Raw genomic sequence first — 25,233 nt, 5'->3', positions numbered from 1 at the left:
CGTCTACCATCCCATCGTGCCACTTCTTGCCACTGGCTCCCCGTACTCTCCAGGACAATATAAATGTACGTGATTTTTTTTTTTTTTTTTTTTTTTTTTTTAGGGGGTTATCCCTTTATCTGTTCAGATAGATCCCGCTGTCTAACTTGTATTGCATATCCTCCTAATAAATTCAATGAGTAGTGTTAGAATAACCCATTGTACAGCGCCGCGGTATACGCCAGCGCTATATAATACAATAAATAATAATACATGGTTCCCTATCAAGTAATGATGGCTCAGCTGTAATGGCGCCACCTGGTGGTGGAATTGGAGATTACCTCTGACTCAGGGGCGTAACTAGACGCCTCAGGGCCCGGGTGCGAGAATCTGTTAAGGGCCCCCCCACCCCCTCACCCCCCCAAAAAAAACATGATTTTTACCCAACAATTTTTTTTCAACAAATTACATATGGAATAATATCTGTAAATTTTTTCAACTTACTTTATCTTCAACAATGCAGCATTCAGGACAGGTAAAAGGTGACACGTAACAGCCATTGATGGTGTGGTTCTGCAAATATAAAGGACAACCATTAATCAACCTGTTTTATACATTTAGTGAAGTTATTGTCAATGATGTATATTTCTATAAGAAAACCAAGAGAAATTCATGGCAATTATGGCAATGTTAGACAGTAGAGTGACTTCCTTTTGGATTTCAACTTATTTAACCCTCTTCACTTCCAAATGACTAATTTACCTATGAAAGTATGCTATTTATTTTGATCCCATAAACTCTTTTTATGCTCTTAAAGTTATATTATACTAAAATTCCTCTAAATAGCTGTGTGAAAAGGATATTGAAGGCAGATACTCACTTCCTCTGCATAAAGGCATTTGAAATTAGATTAAATCAATTTAGAAAATATAAATACTGTACATATATATATATATATATATATATATATATATATACACACACACAAATACTTACTCAAATTTTCAAATTTCCTCAAATGCGGCAAAGAAACTTCAAAAAAGGGTTCACAACAGGGTCAACAACGGTAACTTCAACTTAACTACTTAAACATTTAACTTTCTTTGATGGAAAACCTGTAAAAACACAAAATGTTGACATACTTTAATAAAACAACTACTGAATAAAAAGAACCATGCATTCAACTCAACTGGTTAGTTCAACTTGGAACCAAGCATGCAAGGTTCAACCAAAAAACCTGTTAGTAGAACTTGTAACTAAAACCGTAACTTGTAACGCAAGCGATTTAACTTCACACTTACTACTCTCTCATTAAAATTGACGACGCCTTGCTTTCGCATCTGCAAAGTCGTCAACAATGCTGTCAATGTTCAGTCTTCTAGCTCTCTCATTTTCAATGCTTAACGTTGCAAGTCCCGAAAGTCTTTGCTGAGACATTGTGCTTCTCAAATAACTTTTAATTAGTTTTAGCTTTGAAAATGACCTTTCAGCAGTTGCCACTGTTACTGGGAGGGTGAGGAACAGCAGCAAAGCTATGCAAACATCAGGGAGAGTAGAAGATAATGCACTGTTTTCAACAAGCAGGAGGTGAGCAAGGCCCTTCACAGTGGAACAACTGCGAATCTCTTCCTGAAGTGCTGAACGGAAGGAGAGGAGTTGCCCAGGAAAATCTGGTGAAATATCCTCACTGTAGAACTCATGCAGTTTTGTTGCTGCTATTATCAAATTGTCATCAGATTCAGAAGCAAGAATGATGGGCTGAACTATCTGAAATCTGTTAAGGACTGCATTCATGCCAGTAAATCTGTTTGAGAGCTGGCTTAAGATTGTGTCCAAACACCTATAAAAAACAGTTGTTTTAAAGTGTTCTTCTGGGTCAGTTAGTCTTTCATCCATGCAAAGCTCATCGAAGTGGCACTTTACTTTTTTAATTCTCTTATTTTTAAACTTCTTTTCAATTCCCCACTTTTCTGCAAGTGTTATTGCAGCTGCTTTTGCGTCTTCAAAATTATTCCTATAGTTGGAAAGGGCTGTAACAGCATTCTGAATGAGCTGCACTGCACCAGACAATTCCATGTCTGTCGATTGCAAGACTTTTGAAATACTATTGACATGGTTCAAGATTTTTGTTTGCAGGACAATCAGAAACACAAACTGGAAAGATTCAATTTTTTTCTTTATACTTGCAGCATAATCTCTCTCTTTTGGTTTTGAAGAGACAAGGATAATTTTTGATAATGCCTGCATGATGTCTAGAAAACGGAAACGCAACGCAAGCAGGGAATCATGTCTAGAAGACCAGCGTGTAGGACAAAGACTTTTTAGTGTGACGGAGGACTCAGCAGTGAATGATGACAGAACGTTCCATCTTCGTATACTTTCCCCAAAGAAGATATATACGCTCTGCACGATGTCAAAGAATGAGGAAACCTCTTCTATGTCAGCAACAGCATCCTGAATAACTAAATTAAGGTTGTGTGCTGCACAGTGAACATACAGGGCATTTTTTTCTTTCTGTGCAATACGAGCCTGAACCCCAGAATATACACCACTCATGCTTGCAGCACCGTCATATCCCTGACCACGACACTTTGATATGTCAAGGCCCTTCTTTTCTATGCAGGCAACAATATCACTTTCTATGCCTGCTGCCGTCTGATCTCCAATGGCATGAAACCCTAAGAAAGCCTCCTTTACTGTAATGCTAGAAGCTCTCATATTCCTATCCCTTTCCACAGAAACATAACGAAATATCTGACTCATTTGATCAATTTTAGATATATCCTGTGTTGTATCCATTATTATGGAAAAAAATTGTGCTTGTTTGATATCAGCAACAATTTCTTGATGCACTTTGCTTGACAGAATTTCTATGACTTCATTTTGAATTTTAGGACTTAAGTATTTTACAGTACCTTGAGACTGGGGTAACTGGAGAAGTTCCTTTAAAACTGGGTCATACTCTGCAAGCAGTTCTATAATGGTCAGAAAGTTGCCATTGTTCACCTCCCCCAAACGCTCTCTGTGACCACGGAAGGCCAGATTAGCCATTGCCATTGTTAAAGTCACATTAACAATTCTACTTAAAACTTGCCTCCAAAAGTTTTTTTCCCGTCTTATCTGGTTTTCATTTTCCTCATCTACAGTTTTATGCCGCCTCCACTGGTCATATACTAGACAAGCTTCAATATGAGTTTGTGAATACTCATGCTTCTGAATTTTAGCAGACAGTCTCTGCCACTTCTGGATCCCTTTTGCCCATGCAGGTTCAAACCCCACCTTTTTACGGTCTGCAAATAACCAGCATGGTTCACAATAAACAGCATTAAGTTTTGGAGAGTAACACAGCCACATTACAGAAAGTTTAAGCCCTGTCTTTGTCACCCGCTCATAATAGTGCTCAGAAAAGCACCTTTTCATGGAATCGTTATCCCGCGGGAAAGGTCCTGGAGGTCTGCATGGGCCATGAGCCAATATAAACCTTTTAACATTCGCATCTGTTATCGTGACTGGGTAATGCCCCCGATCAGTCACATATTTCTCACCTACAATACAACTCTCTATACCACCACTTGAAGCTGCTCTATTGCTCTCCAAATCTGAATCAATGTCTTTATTGGTGGTGATGCCTACTGGTTGGTCTTGCATTGTGCTACAGCCTTCACCTGGATTGTCGTCTTCCACCAGTGGAGATTCAGTAGAGTGAGTGTCCTCACTGACTCCTGTCTCACTGACGACATTTGGACTTTCCTCCTGCACAGATGGTTCACTTTGCTCACTACTAGCTATAGCACTCTCAGACACAGTTTTTGGGATGGGAAAGAAGTGGCTTATTTTTGGGAGTTTCTGAATTTTCATTTGCTCCTCTTTGGCCTTTTTACGTTTCTGAGCACCACTTTTGGATGACATGATTGCTGAAAAATAGGTTTTATCTGTAAATAAAGTATATGACAGATAATAGTACACAAGCCCTTCAGGCAAGGAACTCTATGCACAGATTATAGGTTGAGTTGGACAGATATACATTTTACAGTGCAGCAGGGTGAAATAAGAAAAAAAAACAACTTCACCTGCATGATTGCTGCGTTAACCAATCATAAGCAGAGATGGACATCTGACCCAAGAGTGACTCACCTCTGTTTGTAGACTGGGATTGGGGACAGAGGTGACATTGGGAGGGGCTGATTGGGGACAGAAGTGACACTGGGTGGCTGGAGGCAGGGCCAGACAGGGAATAAAAAGCAGCCCTGACAATATCTGAGCCACAATTTGTACTATCCAAATAGCTATAAATCATTCTTTTTAAAACTATATTAAATTGTTCATTTACAATAACAGAATACCACATTACAATCCCAGGAAACAAAAGTGTTAAAAGGCCAAAATAAATAGCAGGGAATAGAGAGAATATTAACTCCTCACCATCCATGTATGCTAGATAAAGGTGACATCAGAGCTCGGCAGATGTATGAGATAGAATCTTTTGTGATGGGATTGGGAGTACATCAATACACTAAAAAAGTCATGTCACATCTGAAGCCACAATTTAGTGCCACTAATAATTTTTAATAAAATATGCAGATTGAAATAGAGTAAATAACAAAAAACCTTTACCTTTCTTCACACTGATTTCAGGGCCTAGAATGTTTTGTCCACTGAAGTGACTACAAATTCAGAAATGGCGTTTTATCTCTGGATAAATAAAAATTACACAGTTCTATTTATTCCTACAGAAAGTAAAAAAAATGCCTAACATTAGGGTGCAGTCTTCCCTCCTTCTGACCCTGACCATGGTACTCTCCCCAGAGTCCCCTTGTCCCTCATTCACTAAACCATACCTCTCTTGCTTACTCCCTGTAGTTCATGTATAGATGAAATAAACAACACATGTAAACAGTACGTTCATGTATAGATCAACTGAATAAGACATAAAAACCCTGTATTTACAGGTATACATAAATGATGCTTAAGAAATATAGATCACTCTATCACGTGATATGTGTTCAAATTAAAAAGTGAAAATTAAAAGTAAAAATAATAATAAACAAGACTCCTCAAGCAATGCACTGCAGCAACCTGACAAAACACTCCTCAGGATGTTCAAGACCGGACGTAATCAAAGAAAAAGGGTCGCATGTACATAGGGCGAAATCAAAGAAAAAGCGGCGCATGTACAAAGGGCATAATCAAAGAAAAAGGGGCGCATGTACATAGGGCGAAATCAAAGAAAAAGGGGCGCATGTACATAGGGCGAAATCAAAGAAAAAGCGGCGCATGTACAAAGGGCATAATCAAAGAAAAAGGGGCGCATGTACATAGGGCGAAATCAAAGAAAAAACGGCGCATGTACAAAGGGCATAATCAAAGAAAAAGGGGCGCATGTACATAGGGCCCCTTTTGTACATGCGCCCCTTTTTCTTTGAATACATAAATAATGTATGGAAACATAGCAAGCAGATATAGATCAACAGAATAACACACAAACCCAGCATTGCAGATATAGATCAAATAGAATTCACATAAAAACTCTGCATTAAAGGTATATTTAAAACCCCCTAAATTATAGGCATAGATCACAGGTCTCACACCTCAAAACCAGCCCTGGCCTCCACACTGCCCACATAGAACCTGACCAGCACCCAGATAACACACGGAGGGTTTGCCATCTTTGTCCCCAAACAGCACATCCTGTGCCTGGCTGGATGGGGACAAAGGTGACGCTGGGGAGCTGAACTTGTGTGTCTAATCTATATAAAAGTATTTATATATGTGTCTAGACAATTATGTCTATATAAAAATAAATCTAGAAATCTCCATTTTTTTTTTAAGAAAAAAAACTTTATGCGTTTTGTCCCCCTCCACAGACACACACATATATTTATTTTTATGTTTATAATTGAAATAATAATGAAATAATAATTTAATGCCATATACAATTTTTTTAAAAAATACATTATTGTACTGACCTAACTATTCCTTCCACTTTGGGGCCCTGATGAAGTGCTGATGGCGTGATAGATGAAGACTTTCAAACTGGATGTACGTGACTGACACTCCAGCTCCAGCTCCAGCAGTCTGTGTGAGGGGGCGGAGCTTTCACCCCTCATGCTCTATGTGATCCGGTGATCCTGTACTCTGAGCGTGAGGGGGCGGAGCTTTCGCCCCTCACGCTGTATCAATGATTAGGCGGCCGTCGCCAGCTCCGTGGCGCGGCTTGCCTAATTTAAAAAAAAAAAAAAAACGGTTTCGGGCGGCCCCTTGGCTTGGGCCCCCCTTCCACCGGGTCCCGATTTTGTGCGGCCCCTTGGCTTGGGCCCCCCTGCCGCCGGGGCCCGATTTCGTGCGGCCCCTTGGCTTGGGCCCCTCTGCCGCCGGGGCCCGATATCGTGCGGCCCCTTGGCTTGGGCCCCTCTGCCGCCTGAGCCCGATTTCGTGCGGCCCCTTCGCTTGGGCCCCTCTGCCGCCGGGGCCCGATTTCGTGCGGCCCCTTGCTTGGGCCCCTCTGCCGCCGGGGCCCGATTTCGTGCGGCCCCTTCGCTTGGGCCCCTCTGCCGCCGGGGCCCGATTTCGTGCGGCCCCTTGCTTGGGCCCCCCTGCCGCCGGGGCCCGGTCGCAGCCGCGACCCCTGCGACCCCGGTAGGTACGCCACTGCTCTGACTCCGCTCGTAGTTCTGAGAAACCTGACCGTCGTTTCACCGTCTGATGCGCTTTTCGGGGTAAATTCAGGATCGGCTTCGTAATGAACGAGCTGGCGATGCTTGGTTATGATGTCATAACCTTGCGCTCCTGGCACGCCGTTGGGATGAGCAGATAAATTACTTCTCTTCCGATAAGGTTTGATCGGTAACCCTTTGTCTCCTGCAGTGTAAATGTGCTCAGTACTGGCCGGACCAAGGCTGCTGGACGTATGGAAACATCCGCGTGTCTGTGGAAGACATGACCGTCTTGGTGGACTATACCGTGCGCAAATTCTGCATTCAGCAGGTATCGCCAAGCTTTGGCCAAAATGTGATTGGGATCGTTAAATTCGTTATTTTTCATTAATATTTGTAAAAATGGACATATGTACTAGAGAAATTTCTATTTCTAAAAGCTCTAGATGTTTGTAGCACGGGGAACGTTCCGGGTTGTAGAGGATCCAGGCTGGGGAGCTCCTGGTCCACGGCACTAATCTTTCTCCGTTGTCCCCAGGTTGGAGACGTCACGAACAAGAAGCCCCAGAGGCTCGTCACTCAGTTCCATTTCACCAGCTGGCCGGACTTCGGAGTGCCTTTCACCCCCATCGGGATGCTGAAGTTCCTGAAGAAGGTGAAAGCCTGCAACCCGCAGTACGCCGGAGCCATCGTAGTTCATTGCAGGTGAGTGAGTGCCCGCCGCCCCCCCTGGCCCGAGTGCCCAGCATCGAGGGACGTCGGTTCTCTGCTATTGAGATATGAGCCGTATAAATGTCTTATTTTATTGCTAGGACTTGGATTGAGAGTTCTTGGCACATGTTGGTAAATATCATACTTTTACCTTATTGTGCAGAATCTTTTTTTTTTTTTAATAATGAACAGTCTGTTTAAAAATTACATTTTGGTTGCAGCCAACTTGGTATTAATTGCAGGCCTCATTTGGCTCCCAGTCAGTGTATAAACGTTAGAGGCCTTTGATGTTACCTGGATCTCTGTGAGAAGCCATAAAATATATTTTTCCGATAAATACTTAAAATTCATCATTATTGTAGGCGTTCTCCTAGTATGTGATGCTTTGCGTTGACCAGCTTATTCATAGCTGCATAAAATCTCAAGATCTCAACAGTCCCTCCTTCAGATTTTTGAATGCACAAATATCAGAGAAATATTCCTTTGTGGGGGAGGGGTTCTCACACCTTGCAAGAAAGTTTCAAATATTGTTAACTGCGTCAAAACATTAATAACTGTATTCTTCTCTATATTTCTAATCAGTAAAGTAAAAAAATGACATTTTGGGGTGTTTTTTTTTTTCCCCCCTCCCCGTAGTGCCGGCGTTGGCAGGACAGGCACGTTCGTGGTGATCGACGCCATGCTGGATATGATGAACGCGGAGAAGAAAGTCGACGTTTATGGGTTCGTCAGTCGGATCAGAGCTCAGCGCTGTCAAATGGTACAAACAGATGTAAGTAAACGTGATTGCTACTCATAGGCTAAGATCTAGAGTCACGCAAGACCTCGGAGGTCCCTTCTTCACGTGCTAACGCTCGAGGAAGACGACGCTAACTTTTATAGAATTATACGGCCGATCTTGATTGAAATCTGTGGATTTTGCCCCGTTTCCGATCCCGTTCAGATGCAGTACGTGTTCATCTACCAAGCGCTGCTGGAGCATTACCTGTATGGGGACACGGAGCTGGAGGTCACGTCTCTGGAGACCCATCTACAGAAACTGTATAATAAAATTCCCGGCAACAGCGGCAACGGCCTCGAGGAGGAATTCAAGGTACAACCTATATGTTCCACGGGTAACCTATAGAAATCCCCTGCGCCCCCCACTGCCGGTAAACGCTGCCCCCTAGTGGTGCTTCTCGGGATTATTTACATCCCACGCAGAGTTAAAGGGTTAATGTTATGCTTTGCCTAGCAATGGCTTTTTTTTGTCTTCCCGATTCAGAAACTGACCTCTATCAAGATTCAGAATGATAAGATGAGGACGGGGAACCTGCCGGCCAACATGAAGAAGAACCGCGTCCTGCAGATCATTCCATGTAAGCCTTTAGTAGCCAGATGTCTTCTCGCGCATGTTAGAGGGATATGTGGCTTCACACGTACCCGCGGCCACGGTATGGATTTGTAACCACGCGGTGACGGGTAGGATAACCACGAAGGGTGAAAAGACAATCGATTTTATCAGACTTGGGTCAGCTGATGTCTGGAAAAGTGTGAATTTAAACTCAGAACAGCTCCTTTTGGGGAGACGCGATATAAAGTGGCCATCGGCACGATGAGGGAGGTTCTGTGCTGGACTCCAGGACTGGTCCTTCTGTGGCAGAGGATGGCATAGAGCGCCCTGCGGCGAGTCTGATGAAGACCTAGACTCCCCTCGGTCCCTGGGTGCCAGCGTTCCTGGCTCTGAGCCCACGGGGGCCGCTATAACAGAACAGTAGACCGCGTCATGCAGGTCTTGCAGGATCTCTACAAACCCACTGGGGTCAAAAATAAAGTAATTGGAGGAAAAAAAGAGCCTCAAAAAGTCTTTAGGGTTACCTGCTAGTTGAACGTGACATCACTGGAGACTAAAAAAGAATCTCTAGTCAACATGCGGCTCTCTGATTGGAGGGCAAAAAAGGGGAGACCCCTGAACCCCCTCGTGTCAGGTGATGGCTTTCAGAGGGCTTGTGGCATTTCATCTTAGAGCAGACCCCAGAACACTAAATACGTCGGCAGATAAGAAACGTTTGGCTCGTTTTATCTGATATAGAGAAGGGAGGAATTGCCATTAACTGCCTTATTAAAAAATAGTACTTTATTCACAGCCAACGGATAAATCCTCCAAACAATAAGGAGAGGGACATTAAATAAAGCAATGAAGCGTGGCAGACCAGCGTAGGAGACCCCAACGTTTCAACTGCAAAGTCTTTGTAAAGGGAGATCACCTGGCGAATAAAGGACTATTATTTTTTAGTAACACAATTAATGGTAATTCTCTTTTCTCAGCAGTTTAATCCGCCCTTTTCTCCCCCTTCTTAATAATAATAAAAATAATAATAATTATAATGATGCTGAGCAGAGCTTGTTGAGGAATGGAATTCCGATATAAATATCGCGTTTCATCAGCCATGTGTAACACGCTTTAGGTTAATGACTTTGTCCTTTTGCTTTTTGTCTTCTTCCAGATGAGTTTAACAGAGTAATCATTCCTGTGAAACGAGGAGAGGAGAATACAGACTACGTCAATGCCTCCTTTATCGACGTAGGTTCCTTTAAATCATCTCATGGCGCAGACTGCATCTTTGGTCTGATAGCCTCCTCTTTTTTGGTATGGATTAGATGAGTTTTGTGTTAGCGCTGTAAGCTGTGCCTGTTGAAGCACTCAGTGGTGCTTTAACTGACCTGGGAAGCTCCTCAGAGGCGGGAGTGGGCGGGGCCAGGTCCGGGAGGCAGGACTATCTGCTAAACTGCTTGTGTAGGCAGCAGGCGGAGATGGAGTAGCAACTAGTCAGAGCTAAACACCCCTCCCCTACACCCAGAGATAAAAGCCAAGAGCGGAGGATCCAGACACCGAGAAAACAAAAAATACTTAGTGTTCAAGGCAGGGTTGTGGTTAGTCGAGGGTGGGGTTAACTCCAATTGGCTGAGAGTTGGAGTAGAATTGGGCAGGGGCCGGGCATGGCCAGAGAACGATGAGTTTCACCCAGAGACCCGGGCAAACAGCTCCTGACCTCATCAAACCCAAAGAGTTCCCAGGTCTGGTTCTGGCGCCCTGTTTTATTCTTCTTATGATGTCACACAGAAGACCCACTTACGTGATGTCACACAGAAGACCCACTTACGTGATGTCACTCGGGGTGAATAATCCCAATTAACTGTTACTCATCCAGCGGAAAACTTCAAAAAAGGCAAACTTCCTGACTATACTTTTTAAAATCAAGATATTTTGAGAATCTCCCGGGAAATAATACAGTAAATGAATAAGCTGCTCCCGGGGCCCGGATTTTTTGGGCCGGGCGCTGATTGCTTTCATGGCGTTAGAATCATTTTCTCCGGGTGACGTCCGGAATGACGCGGTTTGCTTCCCTCGCTGCTCGGCCGATACCCTCCGGTGCGGGATCCCCTCCCCCCGTTCTAACAGCTCTTCGGTCGTTACCTAGATTAGGCGCTTGTGTTTTCTGGTTTCCCGGCTCGTGTAGAAGTGCGTGGGGGGGGGGGTTGCTTTTTTTTTTTGGTAATATTTAGAATTTTAATACTGGAAATCATATTTAAAAAAAAATGCTAACTGACCTTAAGGTAAACGGAATTGATGCCGCTTTCATCAGATGTGGAATCTTTGAGGGCGTCCGTTTCCTTTGGTTGCTTTGACAGCGAAGGGTTAAATCGCGGCTTTTTGTTTCTCTTTGGGGTTCTGGATTTTTTTCTAGCGTTGGCTTTAATTTTATACCCTTACTTTAAGGAACCGACTAATCATCTTTATAAGGGCCAAATATGCATTTTGCTGCATGCGAATAGGTGCAGGCATTCCCGAGTTATCAGAGATGGTTTTTTTTAGCTCCTCCCCCGGCCACCTCTGCTGAAAGCCTAAGCATGCCTCTGTATGCTTCCTACTCCTGCTAAGTAGAGTTCTTATTCTAGCCAATAAGAGTAGCAGAAGCCAATCACATTTTGCTATCCTACGTGTGACTGGCTGCTGCTTCAGTGGGAAAGCAGTCAGGTTCAGGTGACGGCCAATAGACATTTGGATTATTAACGTGATGAGACATGGATGCAGAAGACCCCTTCGTTGGTTGGTAGCTGTCTCAGGGACTTGGCATTCGGCCCCTGCGCTCATCGGCGTCTCGTACGGTCACCGCTCCCCATCCGCCGTCATTAAAGAGCTGTGTCAGGATCGGGACACCAGAGGGCGCTGCTGGTCCCCTGCTCTGTAAGCAAAGGGGCTTCGTGTCTCCTTTTAACCAAATCTGCAGTGTTTTTGTTAAAATCTGCATGCCGTGTGTTGGAGTTTTCAAAGGGGGTAACGTGTTCCTCCTTTTTTTTTTTTTTTTTGTGGACCCTCAAAAAGCCCCCCTCCCCCCAAATGCTCTGGAATCACAGGTGGCCATATGACGTGAACATGCGCAAGTAAAGCAGGATTAAATATCTTCCAAGCTTTATTTCCTTCTAATTTTTACTGAAAACAAAATATCAGACTTTTTTTTTTCCACTTGTCCAGTTGGAAGTTTACTGTAAATTCCGCCGATTTCATTTCTCCTCACACGTTGGGCTGTGATTGACGTTTTCTGGTTAAGACGTTCCCGCGGCCGGTGTTAATTCAGAGACCCCTCGCGTTTCGCTCTCTTGACTCTTTTCTAGAAGTTCTGGCTCAGCGCTGGAGACCCCTTAACTCCCGAGCGCCACAAGGGAAATCATTTCTATATTAAACGCTCCGACAGAAAGTGCCTTTCTTGGTCTTCATAGAAGAGACATTCGTCGCGGAGCTTATTGCCGGTCCGTTTCTTAAAGGGCACCCGTTTTAAATATATATATATATGTGTGCATTATGTCGGTATATACAGAATTATCTCCCCCGACCCTTAGCGTCTTATTGCTGAAGCCGGACGGCCCCCCTGCGAAGCACCTCGTCTAACGGGGGCAAATACCTGGCTTCCTTATTACATCAGTACCGGTTTGGGCCACGTTTTACATTTAAAGGAGATTTCCCATGGGAAGGACTCGGCAGATACCCCCGGGTGCTCTACAGTAACACCCCCCCCCAGTGCTGTATACAGTAACACCCTCCCCCTGTGCTGTATACAGTAACACCCTCCCCCTGTGCTGTATACAGTAACACCCCCCAGTGCTGTATACAGTAACACCCTCCCCCTGTGCTGTATACAGTAACACCCCCCAGTGCTGTATACAGTAACACCCTCCCCCTGTGCTGTATACAGTAACACCCCCCAGTGCTGTATACAGTAATATAACCCCCAGTGCTGTATACAGTAATAACCCCCAGCGCTGTATACAGTAATATAACCCCCCAGCGCTGTATACAGTAATATAACCCCCAGCGCTGTATACAGTAATATAACCCCCAGTACTGTATACAGTAATATAACCCCCAGTGCTGTATACAGTAATATAACCCCCAGCGCTGTATACAGTAATATAACCCCCAGTGCTGTATACAGTAATATAACCCCCCAGCGCTGTATACAGTAATATAACCCCCAGCGCTGTATACAGTAATATAACCCCCCAGCGCTGTATACAGTAATATAACCCCCAGCGCTGTATACAGTAATATAACCCCAGCGCTGTATACAGTAATATAACCCCCAGCGCTGTATACAGTAATATAACCCCCAGCGCTGTATACAGTAATATAACCCCAGCACTGTATACAGTAATATAACCCCCCAGCGCTGTATACAGTAATATAACCCCCCAGCGCTGTATACAGTAATATAACCCCCCAGCGCTGTATAGTGATATAACCCCCCAGCGCTGTATACAGTAATATAACCCCCCCAGCGCTGTATACAGTAATATAACCCCCCAGGGCTGTATACAGTGATATAACCCCCCCCCCCGCGCTGTATACAGTAATATAACCCCCCCCAGCGCTGTATACAGTAATATTACCCCCCAGGGCTGTATACAGTAATATAACCCCCCCCCCGCGCTGTATACAGTAACGTCAGTCGGTTGGTATTTACAGAAACCTCCTTTTATTCCAGTTATCTCCTTTTATCTGCAGGAGGCCGCCATATTTTGGGTGACTTTTTTTTTTTAAATTTATTATTTTTTTTTTTTTTTTTAGCTCAAACACCACCCTGAGTTGCTGCTTTACGCTAATGAAGTCTGTTCCACCGTAACGTTTCATTAGTCAGAGAGTCTGTCTGTGTGATTAAGACTGAGTCGTTCTATTGTCCCCCACAGGCAGTATGATAAGGAGTCGGGGTGTTTAGTAGATCGGGGATCAGATAACAGAGCGAGAATGGCCGATAACTACAACTTAAAACAGAAAACGGCTGAATATCTGTGAAAACGTATTTTAATCTGATATTAACAATAAATTGAGACACTGTGGCATCCCTGCGCACCGCTACTAAAATCCTGGTGTTTTGTTCTTTTGCTGCTTATATGTAATCCCTAACTGGAGCGTTTGCAGGAGACTCAAATTCTTCTGCTCTGTTATAGAATTATACATTATACGGGGCCAGCTCACCCTTCCTTACAGAAAACTCTCAAACTCCCAGGTTTCAGAACGAAACCTCATTGTTAGAATCTGCTATGATAGTTCATATCCACGAGCACGTACTGGAATATACTTTATTCGGTTTAAAAAAAGAATATATATAGATGTGTATATAGGTCTGTAAAATCATGTGTGTGTGTATATAGATATATATATATATATATATATATATATATAATGAAATATTACTCTGTAGAATTAATGCACCATCATTAATATAATTATATCTAGATTTCTTATACTTTGATATATTTTATGTAATTTTTCCTTTTCTATATCAATGCGTTTTAAATATTTAAAACCCCCAAAAATCCCTCATTCTCCAAATTCTTATTGTATTCATTCACAACGTTGTGACACAGCACTGTGTATGAATGTCTAGGAAAGAGCCCGAATGAAATGGACATTTCTCTACCCTTCCGTCTGTCCGCCGCGATCTCTCCTTAACCGTAAAAAGGATATTTGTGAATATATAATTGGGGTATTATTCCGGTACAGGTCTCGGGGCTGGGGTCACCGTATTAAGCTGTAAATCTGTTTGTAGGGTTATCGGCAGAAGGATTCTTACATCGCCAGCCAGGGCCCTTTGCATCACACCATCGAAGACTTCTGGCGGATGATCTGGGAGTGGAAATCTTGTTCGATTGTCATGTTAACAGAACTGGAAGAAAGGGGACAGGTAAATCCACCTGTAGCACCACCAACTTATTGTGTCCTGGAGACGCCGTCCGACGCACTGGCCACGTCTCGTTGGGGTGATGGCCAACAGCGCCTCATAAGTGCAGCCTCTGGCCTTAAAGTGCCGGCGTCACCTAGTCATCCCGATTCAGGCTTTGCTGTCATACCAATTAGTTGTCATCGCAAGAGACGGTTACATTTCTGAACGACTGTATCATAATACGCACGTTTCTGTTTTATTTTGTTTTTAATAGGAAAAATGTGCCCAGTATTGGCCCTCTGAAGGCACCGTATGCTTTGGCGACATCACTATAGAACTGAAGAAGGAAGACGAGTGTGAAAGCTACACCGTTCGAGATTTACTGGTGACCAACACAAGGGTAAGAACCAAGGACTGGCGCTGCTCTTCAGGACTCTTTAACATAATGATTATGGTGTAACACCCCCCCCCCCGGTGGTCTTAGGCGTAGGTATAAATGGGCAGGGAGCCCCACTATGGCCACCCCCCCCACCATACTGCTTGTGCTTCTCCTGCCGTCCTGGTTGGGCCACTGGTCGCCCGGGGCCACTGAGCCATCAATTCCACCATCTTAAGGAGCCGCCTTCAGACAGAGGACTAAAAACCCAACTTTAGGGAGTATCACTGTTCAGCGGTACGATAATCCCCGCGTTATACGTAGACCTCATCTTATTTACCTTGATTAGGCCATCGGGGTCTAGCATGGCATTGGCTCGAGCTAAAAACATAAAAGCATTTGATCTAAAGGAAATATCGGCCATGTTCTTAAGATCTTTGGCTCGGTGTCCATTTCCATGAATTTTTCGGGTTTTCTAGACGTTGTAGAGAGCGTCGTAACTAAACTTTCATAAAATTCAGACGTCTTATATAAATAAAGGTCTCTTGTGATCAGTGGTTTCACGTGGATGCAACCGGCTAACATCTCAAACAACGTGGGGGCCGGTGGCTGCTTTATTCCTATTCTCAGACGTTCTCAAGTAACAGGAATTCTTTCTCCTCCTTGCCTTGTGCAGGAAAACAAAGCCCGCCAAATCAGACAGTTCCACTTCCACGGCTGGCCAGAGGTCGGGATTCCCACAGACGGGAAAGGAATGATTAATATCATCGCTGCCGTACAAAAGCAGCAACAGCAGTCTGGCAATCACCCCATTACCGTACACTGCAGGTGAGTCGAACGCTCCAAGGTGATGGACACGTTTGGTCCAAGGGGTCAACCTCCGGTTCCTTCCCAGACAACTCTATGGTCTTGGAGGACCTGGATATCATCGCAGTGTTGCTTTTGTGCGTCGGGTAGTCGGGAAGCTTGCCGTATGATTGTCCCGTGTTTGTGTCTGTTTTGCAGCGCGGGAGCCGGGCGGACGGGAACGTTCTGCGCTCTTAGCACAGTGCTGGAGAGGGTGAAGGCGGAAGGAATCCTGGACGTCTTTCAAACCGTAAAAAGCCTGAGGTTACAGAGGCCACATATGGTCCAAACATTGGTAAGTGTAACTTAATCTTTACGTTCCTCGTGAAAGGGCAGAATTTGACCCCATGGGTTGGGTGCGGGACAGAAAAGTCGTTTTACTCCCAAAGCGATGGAAGTTGGTCCACCAAGACTTGGCCTGCAGGCGTTCTCCTTGGGGTGTAGCGTGTCATTTTGGCATCTCTACTGATCTGTTTCACCCGCTGAGATAGCAAAGTAATGTATTGTTCATTAAGCTCAATGATATTCCGTAGACCCGGTCGATAGGATGCCAGTCATGCTGATGGCCAATGAACATTTCATGCACCAAAGTCAATAAAGATGAAGTCATAGAAGCTATCAGGACCTTCGTGTGTAAGGAGGGACTTCGTCTGAGGTCTTGAAAGCTTCTGTGACTCTACGTCTTAATCCATTGATGTTGGCCCTTTGGGTTTAGATACTGCCGCCTAACGGAGCAGGACGTTTCTGTACCCCTTCCCCAATCATCGGTGCAAAAACCTAGGGATCGTCGAAAGACGGCAACTATCAGTATGGCCCTATGGGTCAACCTATTAGTGAAGCCTTCAGTAGACAACTTGGCATCGGGTTGCCAGCCTTAGAAGATTGACATAGATTGACCAAGAGCATGTCCACTCTGAGGCTTGGCATAAAACCAGATCGGCTACATTTTGCTCACCCCGGGCAAGAATTATTCTTGATTGCCCCATTACTTTACAAAAGGGGGAAAGAACTAGTGGCCACCAGGGGCTACAACGATATGTACAATAATCTCAATACCAGTTGGGACACACCGTGCAGGCACCCATCACCTCCGGGGGAACGAGCCCAACATGAAGACAGTATGGCTTCTTTAATGAAAAACGCAGGTATAAAAAACGTTAAAAATGTTACTTTTTCTTCATCCAGACCAAAAAGTAACCCCCTTTTCTCTGTGACGCGCAGGAGCAGTATGAGTTCTGCTACAGAGTGGTGCAAGAATACATTGACGCCTTCTCGGACTACGCCAACTTCAAATGAACCCCGGGGAAAGGACGCGACCGTGGCCTTTAATGTTTTGTAATATTCTATTTGTTAATATATCTAGATCAGTGTATATATCTTAACTGTTTTAGAGGATTGGTACAATGTGCTTTATATTAGCCGGAGATTTTATATGTAGCAAAGTGATTAGTGCAGGTAGACATATTTTTTAATTTTTTTTTATTTTTTTTCCCGTTTTATTGTATTATTATTTGGATAAAATAGCTTGATGTTTGGATTAATTGTTTTTAAAATCATCTCCCTCTCATATACTTTGCAATTCCCTCTTCTCCATTTGTAACGGGGAGTATAAAGCTGTTCCGGACCACGTTCTAGATATCTCTTAGAGAGCGGTCGGCGCCGTAGGGTGACCGTGACGACGACGGCTCTCGCTCCAGCGATTTTTATTTTGTAAATAAATATATAAATAGAAAGTATATCAGATTTTTGTATGAAAAAGAAAAAAAAAATAAGTTAGTTTTGCAATTGTTCCGACACGGATTCCAGAAGCCCCGAGCTGGTGGTGGTGGTGGTCCTGGTGGTGGTCCCGGTAGTCACGTCTTAAAGGGAGCCGCTTGGTAATCAGTGCCACGTCGCAGTACCTGTTACTAGGCTCTTGGGTGAAGGTGCTATTTAACCCATTCAAAGCCCGATTCTGGTGCTCTGTTTGTAGTGGCCGTTTCACATCAACCAATGGAATGTCTCCACCGACCGTTGAGTTGGTTCCCATGGTGATAAGCCACTTTTATAACATTCTAGCGGAATATTTCGTAATGGATAATCCCTGTGAATGCTGAAGGCACGTGAAGCAAGTGCTAATAAACTCGCCTGTCGTATTTCTGTATTCCAAGCTAAACCTTAAAGAAGCCTTTTCTGCTGTTACGGCAACAAAGCTCTTCATTCTGGCTGTGGTCTTGCTTTAGGTCTGGATTAACATACTTGCCCTCTCCAGTACGCTTTACATATACATACATACACACATATAAATATATATATATATATATTTAAAAAGAAAAAACTTAGTAGGCGGAGCATAAATCTACAATGGGCGGAGCCAAAAATCAAGGTGCATGTCCATTAATGGGTCTGTAATTGTAATATTGGGATTGTGGCCCCGTCTGTCCTTGTGTTTTGGGATTTACAGGGGTTGCCCAAAATAATGAAGCATTAGACAAAACTTACCGGTATAAAAATTTATTTATAAGCAGGGTTTGGGCGCTTGGCGCTCGCTTTCATACTCGGCACTGCGGGGAATAACCCAGTGAATCCAATTGTTAATAATTCAGTCGCTGCCAACGATTTGCCTTTTGAATAAATCCAATTTCTGGATTCTGCGATTTCTGGAAAGGTTATAGCCCTGGGGGGCTGGTTTGGGGGGAGTCCTCTTACGGAGTGTTTTGGATCAGCGTAAGGTGGAGGTGGGAGCGGCACATTACCCGGCACCTTCCTAGACCGGCTAACCCCCAGAGCTTATCTGACCCCGACCTGCCTTGTGCTATTATGTCCGTAGCTCATCTACCCACACGATCGTGATATAAACCAACAGAGTTTAGGATTATATGTCGTGGACCGTTCCGGACAGACCTGCAGGGTTCTTGACTTCTTTCGCGTCCGGTCGATACGTTACTTTATAGCTCTGAGGTCCGTTATATTTTAAGAAAAGTCAAAGATGCCGAACAGCGGCAGATAAATCGCTCCCGTTACGCACATCCGTGTAATTCACTGTAAATCATCATAGTGCTTAAAAAAAGATTTCTTTCCTAAAAATAAAATAGTCTCTGAATATATTTTAAGGAGTTTGCTGATTGTTGGTCCAAGGGAATTATGATTAGAACACGAGACGCAGAACTGATACGGTTTGCATTTTGATTGGCAAAAAAAAAAAAGAGCCAATCGAATGAGAGAGGATAATTGCAGAGAGTCGTTGGTAAAAGACGCAATAGTGTTCAAAAGTTTGCGGTCACTTAGAAATTTTGTACATTAAAACATGAAATAGATCAGAAATCCAGTGCAGACGGGGTTAATGTTGTAAAACAGTATTGTAGATGAAAATGGCTGATTTCAAATGGAATCTCGTCATGGGCATACAGAGGCCCTTTATCACTCCCATCACTCCTGTGTTCCAATGGCCCTTTATCACTCCCATCACTCCTGTGTTCCAATGGCCCTTTATCACTCCCATCACTCCTGGGTTCCAACGGCCCTTTATCCCTCCCATCACTCCCGTGTTCCAATGGCCCTTTATCACTCCCATCACTCGTGTGTTTCAACGGCCCTTTATCCCTCCCATCACTCCCGTGTTCCAATGGCCCTTTATCACTCCCATCACTCGTGTGTTTCAACGGCCCTTTATCCCTCCTATCACTCCCGTGTTCCAATGGCCCTTTATCCCTCCCATCACTCCCGTGTTCCAATGGCCCTTTATCCCTCCCATCACTCCCGTGTTCCAATTGCCCTTTATCACTCCCATCACTCCCGTGTTCCAATGGCCCTTTATCACTCCCATCACTCCTGTGTTCCAATGGCACGTTGTGTTCGCTGATCCAAGTTTAAGTTTAAAGGCTAATTGATGGTCAGAAAACCCTTTTGTAATTATGTTACAGCCAGAAATGTCCTTGTTTTGCATGAAAATAGCCAAGTGACCCCAAACTTTTCAACAATGGTGGGGGTTTTGTTTTTTTTCTGAATTGGAAAGAAAAGTCAAGGCAGGCTCGTTCACAACTTTTCTATGTATTTCTACATTTCTTGTATTTGAAGTAATTTAGGTTAAGTTTGTATGAGCGACTCCCGTACAAAGGCCCTTTTCTTTAATTAAAAAAAAAAAAGAGAAAAAAGGATACAAAGTAACACACAGGGAACAATGAAGAAAGAAGAGAAAGAGAAGGAGGTGGAGAGAAGAAGTCCGTTCTCCGCCTTCATGGTCAGAAACCAAATTTCTTGCAAATCATGGTTTATTTACCAATTCTTTCTGATGTTCTGTGGGTGTTGCAGTCACCCAAGTGGTAAATTTTCCTAACGGCACTTGTTTTTACTTATTTTTATTACGGATGGGAAAGTAGAAGAGGGTGACCGGGTCGATTGCGTAGAGGCCACGTGATTATTATGTCCCAAGCGTCCTCGGCTCCTTGGCCATTACCGCTGCTGGAAGGGTTTAGGAGGTCCTTTTTAAGAGAGAATTGAAAAAATAAAAATGTACAGTATTGAGACTGGGGCCGAAATGTCAAAAATGTTAAATCTATTAAGCTACAAAATTGCCTCTTTTTAATCCTGCAATTAAAGACTATAGTGTTATTTTGGATCGCTAATCCTCCAAATCCCATTACACAAGACAAACCCATTTGGTAGGTTACGTTCTCATGATCTGCAAGCTTATTCCTCCCCGTTAAATTACCTCTTGCCTGTTGCTGATTGTTGATCGGTTGGAGAAGGGAGAGAACTTCAGGAAAGGAAAATAATTGTACTACTTTATGCTTTATTTACCTTAGATCTCCGCTTCCCTGTGATTCAATAGCCTAATAGCATTTTACACTGTAATGAGCATTTAGTTACCCATTTGACAGATACCCCGTATGTCTTTAAAAACTCCAGGCAGGAATGGGTTAATGATTACCGTGGAAACTGAGTATATATATATATATATATATATATATATATATATATATATATTTCAGTGCTGAGTTTTTTGTTTTTTGTTTTTTTTTTAAGTAAAGTTTCTAGAAATACGCGGCGGGATCCAAACTGAATATAGCCGTTCGCTGTTGGCCCCTCCGCCAACCCCCCCCCCGCTTTGCGAGTCGCTGTCAAATCGATATTGATGTTTAAATCCCGGGTTCAGCGTCGGTTAATGTGACTTCACGTGTGTTGCATCATCGTTCCCCGAGTTTCCGAACAGGGTTACGATTTATGAGAAAAATCGATCTGACCAAAGAGGAGATTTCCTGACTCAGACTGGGGGGGGGGCGGGGGGCGGGGGGCGAGGTCTGCCATTGACAAGGCTTCACGAGAAATCCATTATCTTAGAACCAGGCTTACCAGGTCACGGCGTGCAAACAGAGCGGTATAAATAAAACCGCGGCCGAGTATTGATGTGCAATCAACTTATACAAGGCTCTGATATCCCATTTTAGAAATGGAGGAAAAAAGCGGACGTCTCTAAGCCCCTTTGGCGTGGATGAGCCGGTAACGTGTTAGTCATATTACTGAGCAAACACGTTAATATATTATCTCGGGAAAGAGAACTAGGGAATTACAATGTATCGGCTTTCCTGCCTCACGCCCTATTATGTGTCCAGCCTACCAAAGCTTGCCGTTAGGGCGTTGAATGTCTCCTTGCCTATTTGGACCATTGGTAATTGTGCTTTCTGACCTAGGAAAGTTCTTGGATCCAGAGAGAAAAAGGTTGTACATGGCCATAGGTTCTGTTAACCCATAGCTTCTGGATCAGATATAGACCTCCAGCCAATGCTACTAACCACTTGTGGATCAGATATGGATCTCCAGCCAAACCTACTAACCACTTGTGGATCTTATATGGACCTCCAACCCATGCAGCTGAACCTTCCTCAGTCCCTCAAAAGTTGGCCTTCGTAGTTTATGGCAAACAGATCCTTGTCATATCAGATGGTTTCAGTGAGACAAATACGTATTCCCAAAGTATTCTCTCTCTTCACGCTCGATTAGGTCATATTTGGATACGTATCGTACGGTTTCAGGTAGTTAGCTGGGTTTACGGTAGGGTTGGTCCACCCCTCAGCTTGGTTCCTGCAGGTCCCAATAGTTCAGAGATCCAAGTTGAGTCGGTAGAGCGATTGAGCTTTTTCGGCTAGCAAAAGGGGAGAAAAGAGTGAGGTTTCGGTTAATGGACCCTTTATTTGCTTCTTGACTTATCCCCCCCACAGAAATCTCAAGATAGAGCCAAATCATATCCTACCTTATAGGCTTATTCAAGGTCCTGACGGGGTCTGTCTTAAAGTTCATGGGGGCCATAAGGGCCATCAATGCCTTCTCTAACCTCCAGGCACCAAAAACAGTTTGGCAACTTATATTCTTGAAGATGTTCATGTGAAAAATGTGTAACTTTCCCTAACTGAGCCCATTGCCCTTTAATGAAATACAGTATTATTTTTTGCTTATTTTTTGTGATGATTTTGCTTTGAAATGTACATTCCTTTCCTAAATGTTTTCTACGAGGATTTTTTTTAAATCTTGTATTTAATTATTTTTTTTTTGTTGAAAGTGAAATGTTTCTTTTTCTGCTGCCTCCTTATTGTAAAAAAAAATCTGATAATTCATAGTATTAAAACTTACCGTAACATGATGGAATTCAGGCTTTCGCCGACCTTTTATTGAGTTGAAACATTCACATTTTAGTAAAGCATAACTTCTCCCTTTAAAAAGTGTACATTTTTTTTTCATTCGATCACCAATAATTGCTATTAACATTGTAAATACGTTTGAACAATTCAGAATGTTAGGGACTGAAATAAACACGCTCGTTCCAAAAAGTGTAATTAATGCACGTTTCTTCTCACGTGCGTCTTTTTATGTGTTTTCCCGTTATATACCTCCCTAAGATTCTAAAATACCCTTTAGAATGACACTTTTTATTTTTTTGGATGTGGTATATTTGGGTTTTTCATGGCCATAGATCAGGTTTTTAATGAAGATATTTAGGTGGATTTGTGAATACATTTACACTACTGTCAAAAGTTTGGGGTCACTTAGGCATATCCTTGTTTTTGAAGAAAATCCAATTGTGTCCATTAAAATAACAGGAAATGGGTCAGAAATCCAGCGCAGACGGGGTTAATGTTGTAAATGACTATTGTAGCTGGAAATGGCCCTTTTATCGCTCCCATCACTCCTGCGTTCCAATGCCACGTTGTGTTCACTGATCCAAGTTTAAAAGAAAACCCTTTTGCAATTATGTTACAGCTAGAAATTTCCTTGTTTTCCATAAAACAGCTGAGTGACCCCAAATTCTTGATTGAAGTGTGTATAGATATATAATATAATATAATATAATATTATATATATATAATATATATATTATTTAGAGTAAAATATTTGAACAGACATCTTCCAGTCTTTGCTCCTCCAATAACATGACCGGCTGTAACATTTTTGTTTTTTGCTGGACGCCGCTCCATACAGTCTGGATTTTGCCCATGGGGTAACGTATGGAGTGGTGCTGAACACAACTAAAGTTTCTGCTGTATGTGTCGCTGTATCTTCCAGTCATAGATTTTTGAAAGAGAAGATAGGTTTGGAACGGGTCTGCCTGGAGGAAGGCACCAGAATACTTCTATACAGCCAGCTCTTACATTTGTGACAATTTGAAGCTCACATTTTATGTCTATATATCTTATTAGCAGAAATAATCCATTGTTTTCTATGTGGAAATGAGGAATAAACCATGGATAGGGAGCAGAGAGAGGAAGAAAGACCATGGGGCAGAGAGAGAGGAAGAGGAAGAAAGACCATGGGGGCACAGAGAGGAAGAGGAAGAGGAAGAAAGATCATGGGGGCGCAGAGAGAGGAAGAGGAAGAAAGACCATGGGGGCACAGAGAGAGGAAGAAGGACCTTGGGGGCACAGAGAGAGGAAGAGGAAGAAGGACCTTGGGGGCACAGAGAGGAAGAGGAAGAAAGACCATGGGGGCACAGAGAGAGGAAGAGGAAGAAGGACCTTGGGGGCACAGAGAGAGGAAGAGGAAGAAGGACCTTGGGGGCACAGAGAGAGGAAGAAAGACCATGGGGCGCAGAGAGGAAGAGGAAGAAAGACCATGGGGGCACAGAGAGAGGAAGAAGGACCTTGGGGGCGCAGAGAGAGGAAGAAAGACCATGGGGCGCAGAGAGGAAGAGGAAGAAAGACCATGGGGGCACAGAGAGAGGAAGAAGGACCTTGGGGGCGCAGAGAGAGGAAGAGGAAGAAAGACCATGGAGGCGCAGAGAGAGAGAGTGGGAGGAAGAAAGACCGTAGGGAATAGAGAGAGGAGGAAGGGCCACAATTGACAGAACTGGGGGAGATGAATTATAATAAAGAGCAAGATCATCAGACAGCTCGGATTCAAATTAAACCCCCAAATGTATCCCACTAGAGCGATGACCCGTGGAAGGCTGTTCTCAATCCCTGGAGCACACTGCCAAACGGTCCCTATTTAGAAATCTGACCACAAGCATTAAGGAGAATATATAAAGCGCCATAGTCTGGGTCATGGAATGGGGGTCTGATTTGCCACTCCTGAATGGTGGGGGGGGGGGATCAATATGTAATACCCACGCTGGCCCATAACATGAGTTGTGCTCTCTTGTACGTTAATCGAAGAAGCCTCAGCCTCTCTTATTCTTTCCTCCGAATGTTTGATCACATGACAGCAACGCAGAAACTTTTCAGAAGCTTTTCAGTTTCTATGGCAGCGATCTGTACCGGCTTCTGGGCCGCACAGCGCTGGAGTATAATTGAGGCAACATTTTTATTTGATTAAATAATTATTTCTGGGAAGGTTTTTGGGGCATTTTAACAGCAGTAGTAATGCTGTATTTTGTTATAAAAGTGTTAAATCAGCAGGTTCCGCAGAGCTAAAAACAGCATCTTTAATCCTTGCAGAAATCTGGGGTTTTAAATAAAGCTGGTACTGAGAATGGCAGAAAAGGTTTTTGAAGAAAACGATATGTATGAAAAGAAAGTTGAAATCCGATTGACTGAAAATATCAACCAATCCAATCAGAAGGCTGCAATTAATTAAAGTTTGGTCAAAAAATGTATGGATGTAGATAAACTAATGCGATATACCATTTATATGTATCTTTATAAAAGAAAAGTGTTTTTATATAGTGTTAGCGTGTGTGTATGTCAGTATATGGTGTTTTTTTTTTATGTTATCTACTGTGTAGGTGTTAAGATAATGGTGTTAGCATGAGCGTGTGTGTCAGTGTAAGGTGTTGCAGCCTAGGGTTAGTGCACCTGTAAGTTTATGGTGTTAGAGTGAGTGAGTGTGTGTGAGTGGATGGTGTTAGAGTGAGTTAGTGTTAGAACAACTCAGCTGACTAATATGTAGGGGGAACAAATTCTTTTCGCAGTCCCCCCTGCACAGGACACTGCGAGAGACGGGGGTACCTGGGTACTCCCGCGGGCTGCATGAGTGGTACCGCTTAGATAGGAGGAGA

At 43.5% G+C, this 25,233-nt stretch overlaps 1 protein-coding gene across 2 annotated transcripts in view; it reads left to right on the top strand.

Annotated features, from left to right (window-relative positions):
• PTPRA (protein tyrosine phosphatase receptor type A) overlaps positions 1 to 17,503 on the top strand; it is a 58,017-nt gene extending 40,514 nt beyond the window's left edge. For both annotated transcript variants that reach the window (XM_053458122.1, XM_053458121.1), the window contains 11 exons: positions 6,844 to 6,963; positions 7,171 to 7,337; positions 7,980 to 8,115; positions 8,287 to 8,436; positions 8,608 to 8,701; positions 9,830 to 9,906; positions 14,432 to 14,566; positions 14,820 to 14,945; positions 15,598 to 15,749; positions 15,927 to 16,062; positions 16,989 to 17,503. In XM_053458122.1, coding sequence (XP_053314097.1) covers positions 6,844 to 6,963; positions 7,171 to 7,337; positions 7,980 to 8,115; positions 8,287 to 8,436; positions 8,608 to 8,701; positions 9,830 to 9,906; positions 14,432 to 14,566; positions 14,820 to 14,945; positions 15,598 to 15,749; positions 15,927 to 16,062; positions 16,989 to 17,063 — 1,368 coding nt within the window. In that variant the 3' untranslated portion in view covers positions 17,064 to 17,503. The remainder of the gene's footprint in view (positions 1 to 6,843; positions 6,964 to 7,170; positions 7,338 to 7,979; positions 8,116 to 8,286; positions 8,437 to 8,607; positions 8,702 to 9,829; positions 9,907 to 14,431; positions 14,567 to 14,819; positions 14,946 to 15,597; positions 15,750 to 15,926; positions 16,063 to 16,988) is intronic.
• The last annotated feature ends 7,730 nt before the right edge of the window (positions 17,504 to 25,233 follow it).

Source organism: Spea bombifrons, chromosome 1 (assembly GCF_027358695.1).
Source record: "Spea bombifrons isolate aSpeBom1 chromosome 1, aSpeBom1.2.pri, whole genome shotgun sequence".
In the NCBI taxonomy this organism is placed as follows: Eukaryota; Metazoa; Chordata; class Amphibia; order Anura; family Pelobatidae; genus Spea; species Spea bombifrons.
This window is presented reverse-complemented; position numbering and strand designations above follow the sequence as displayed.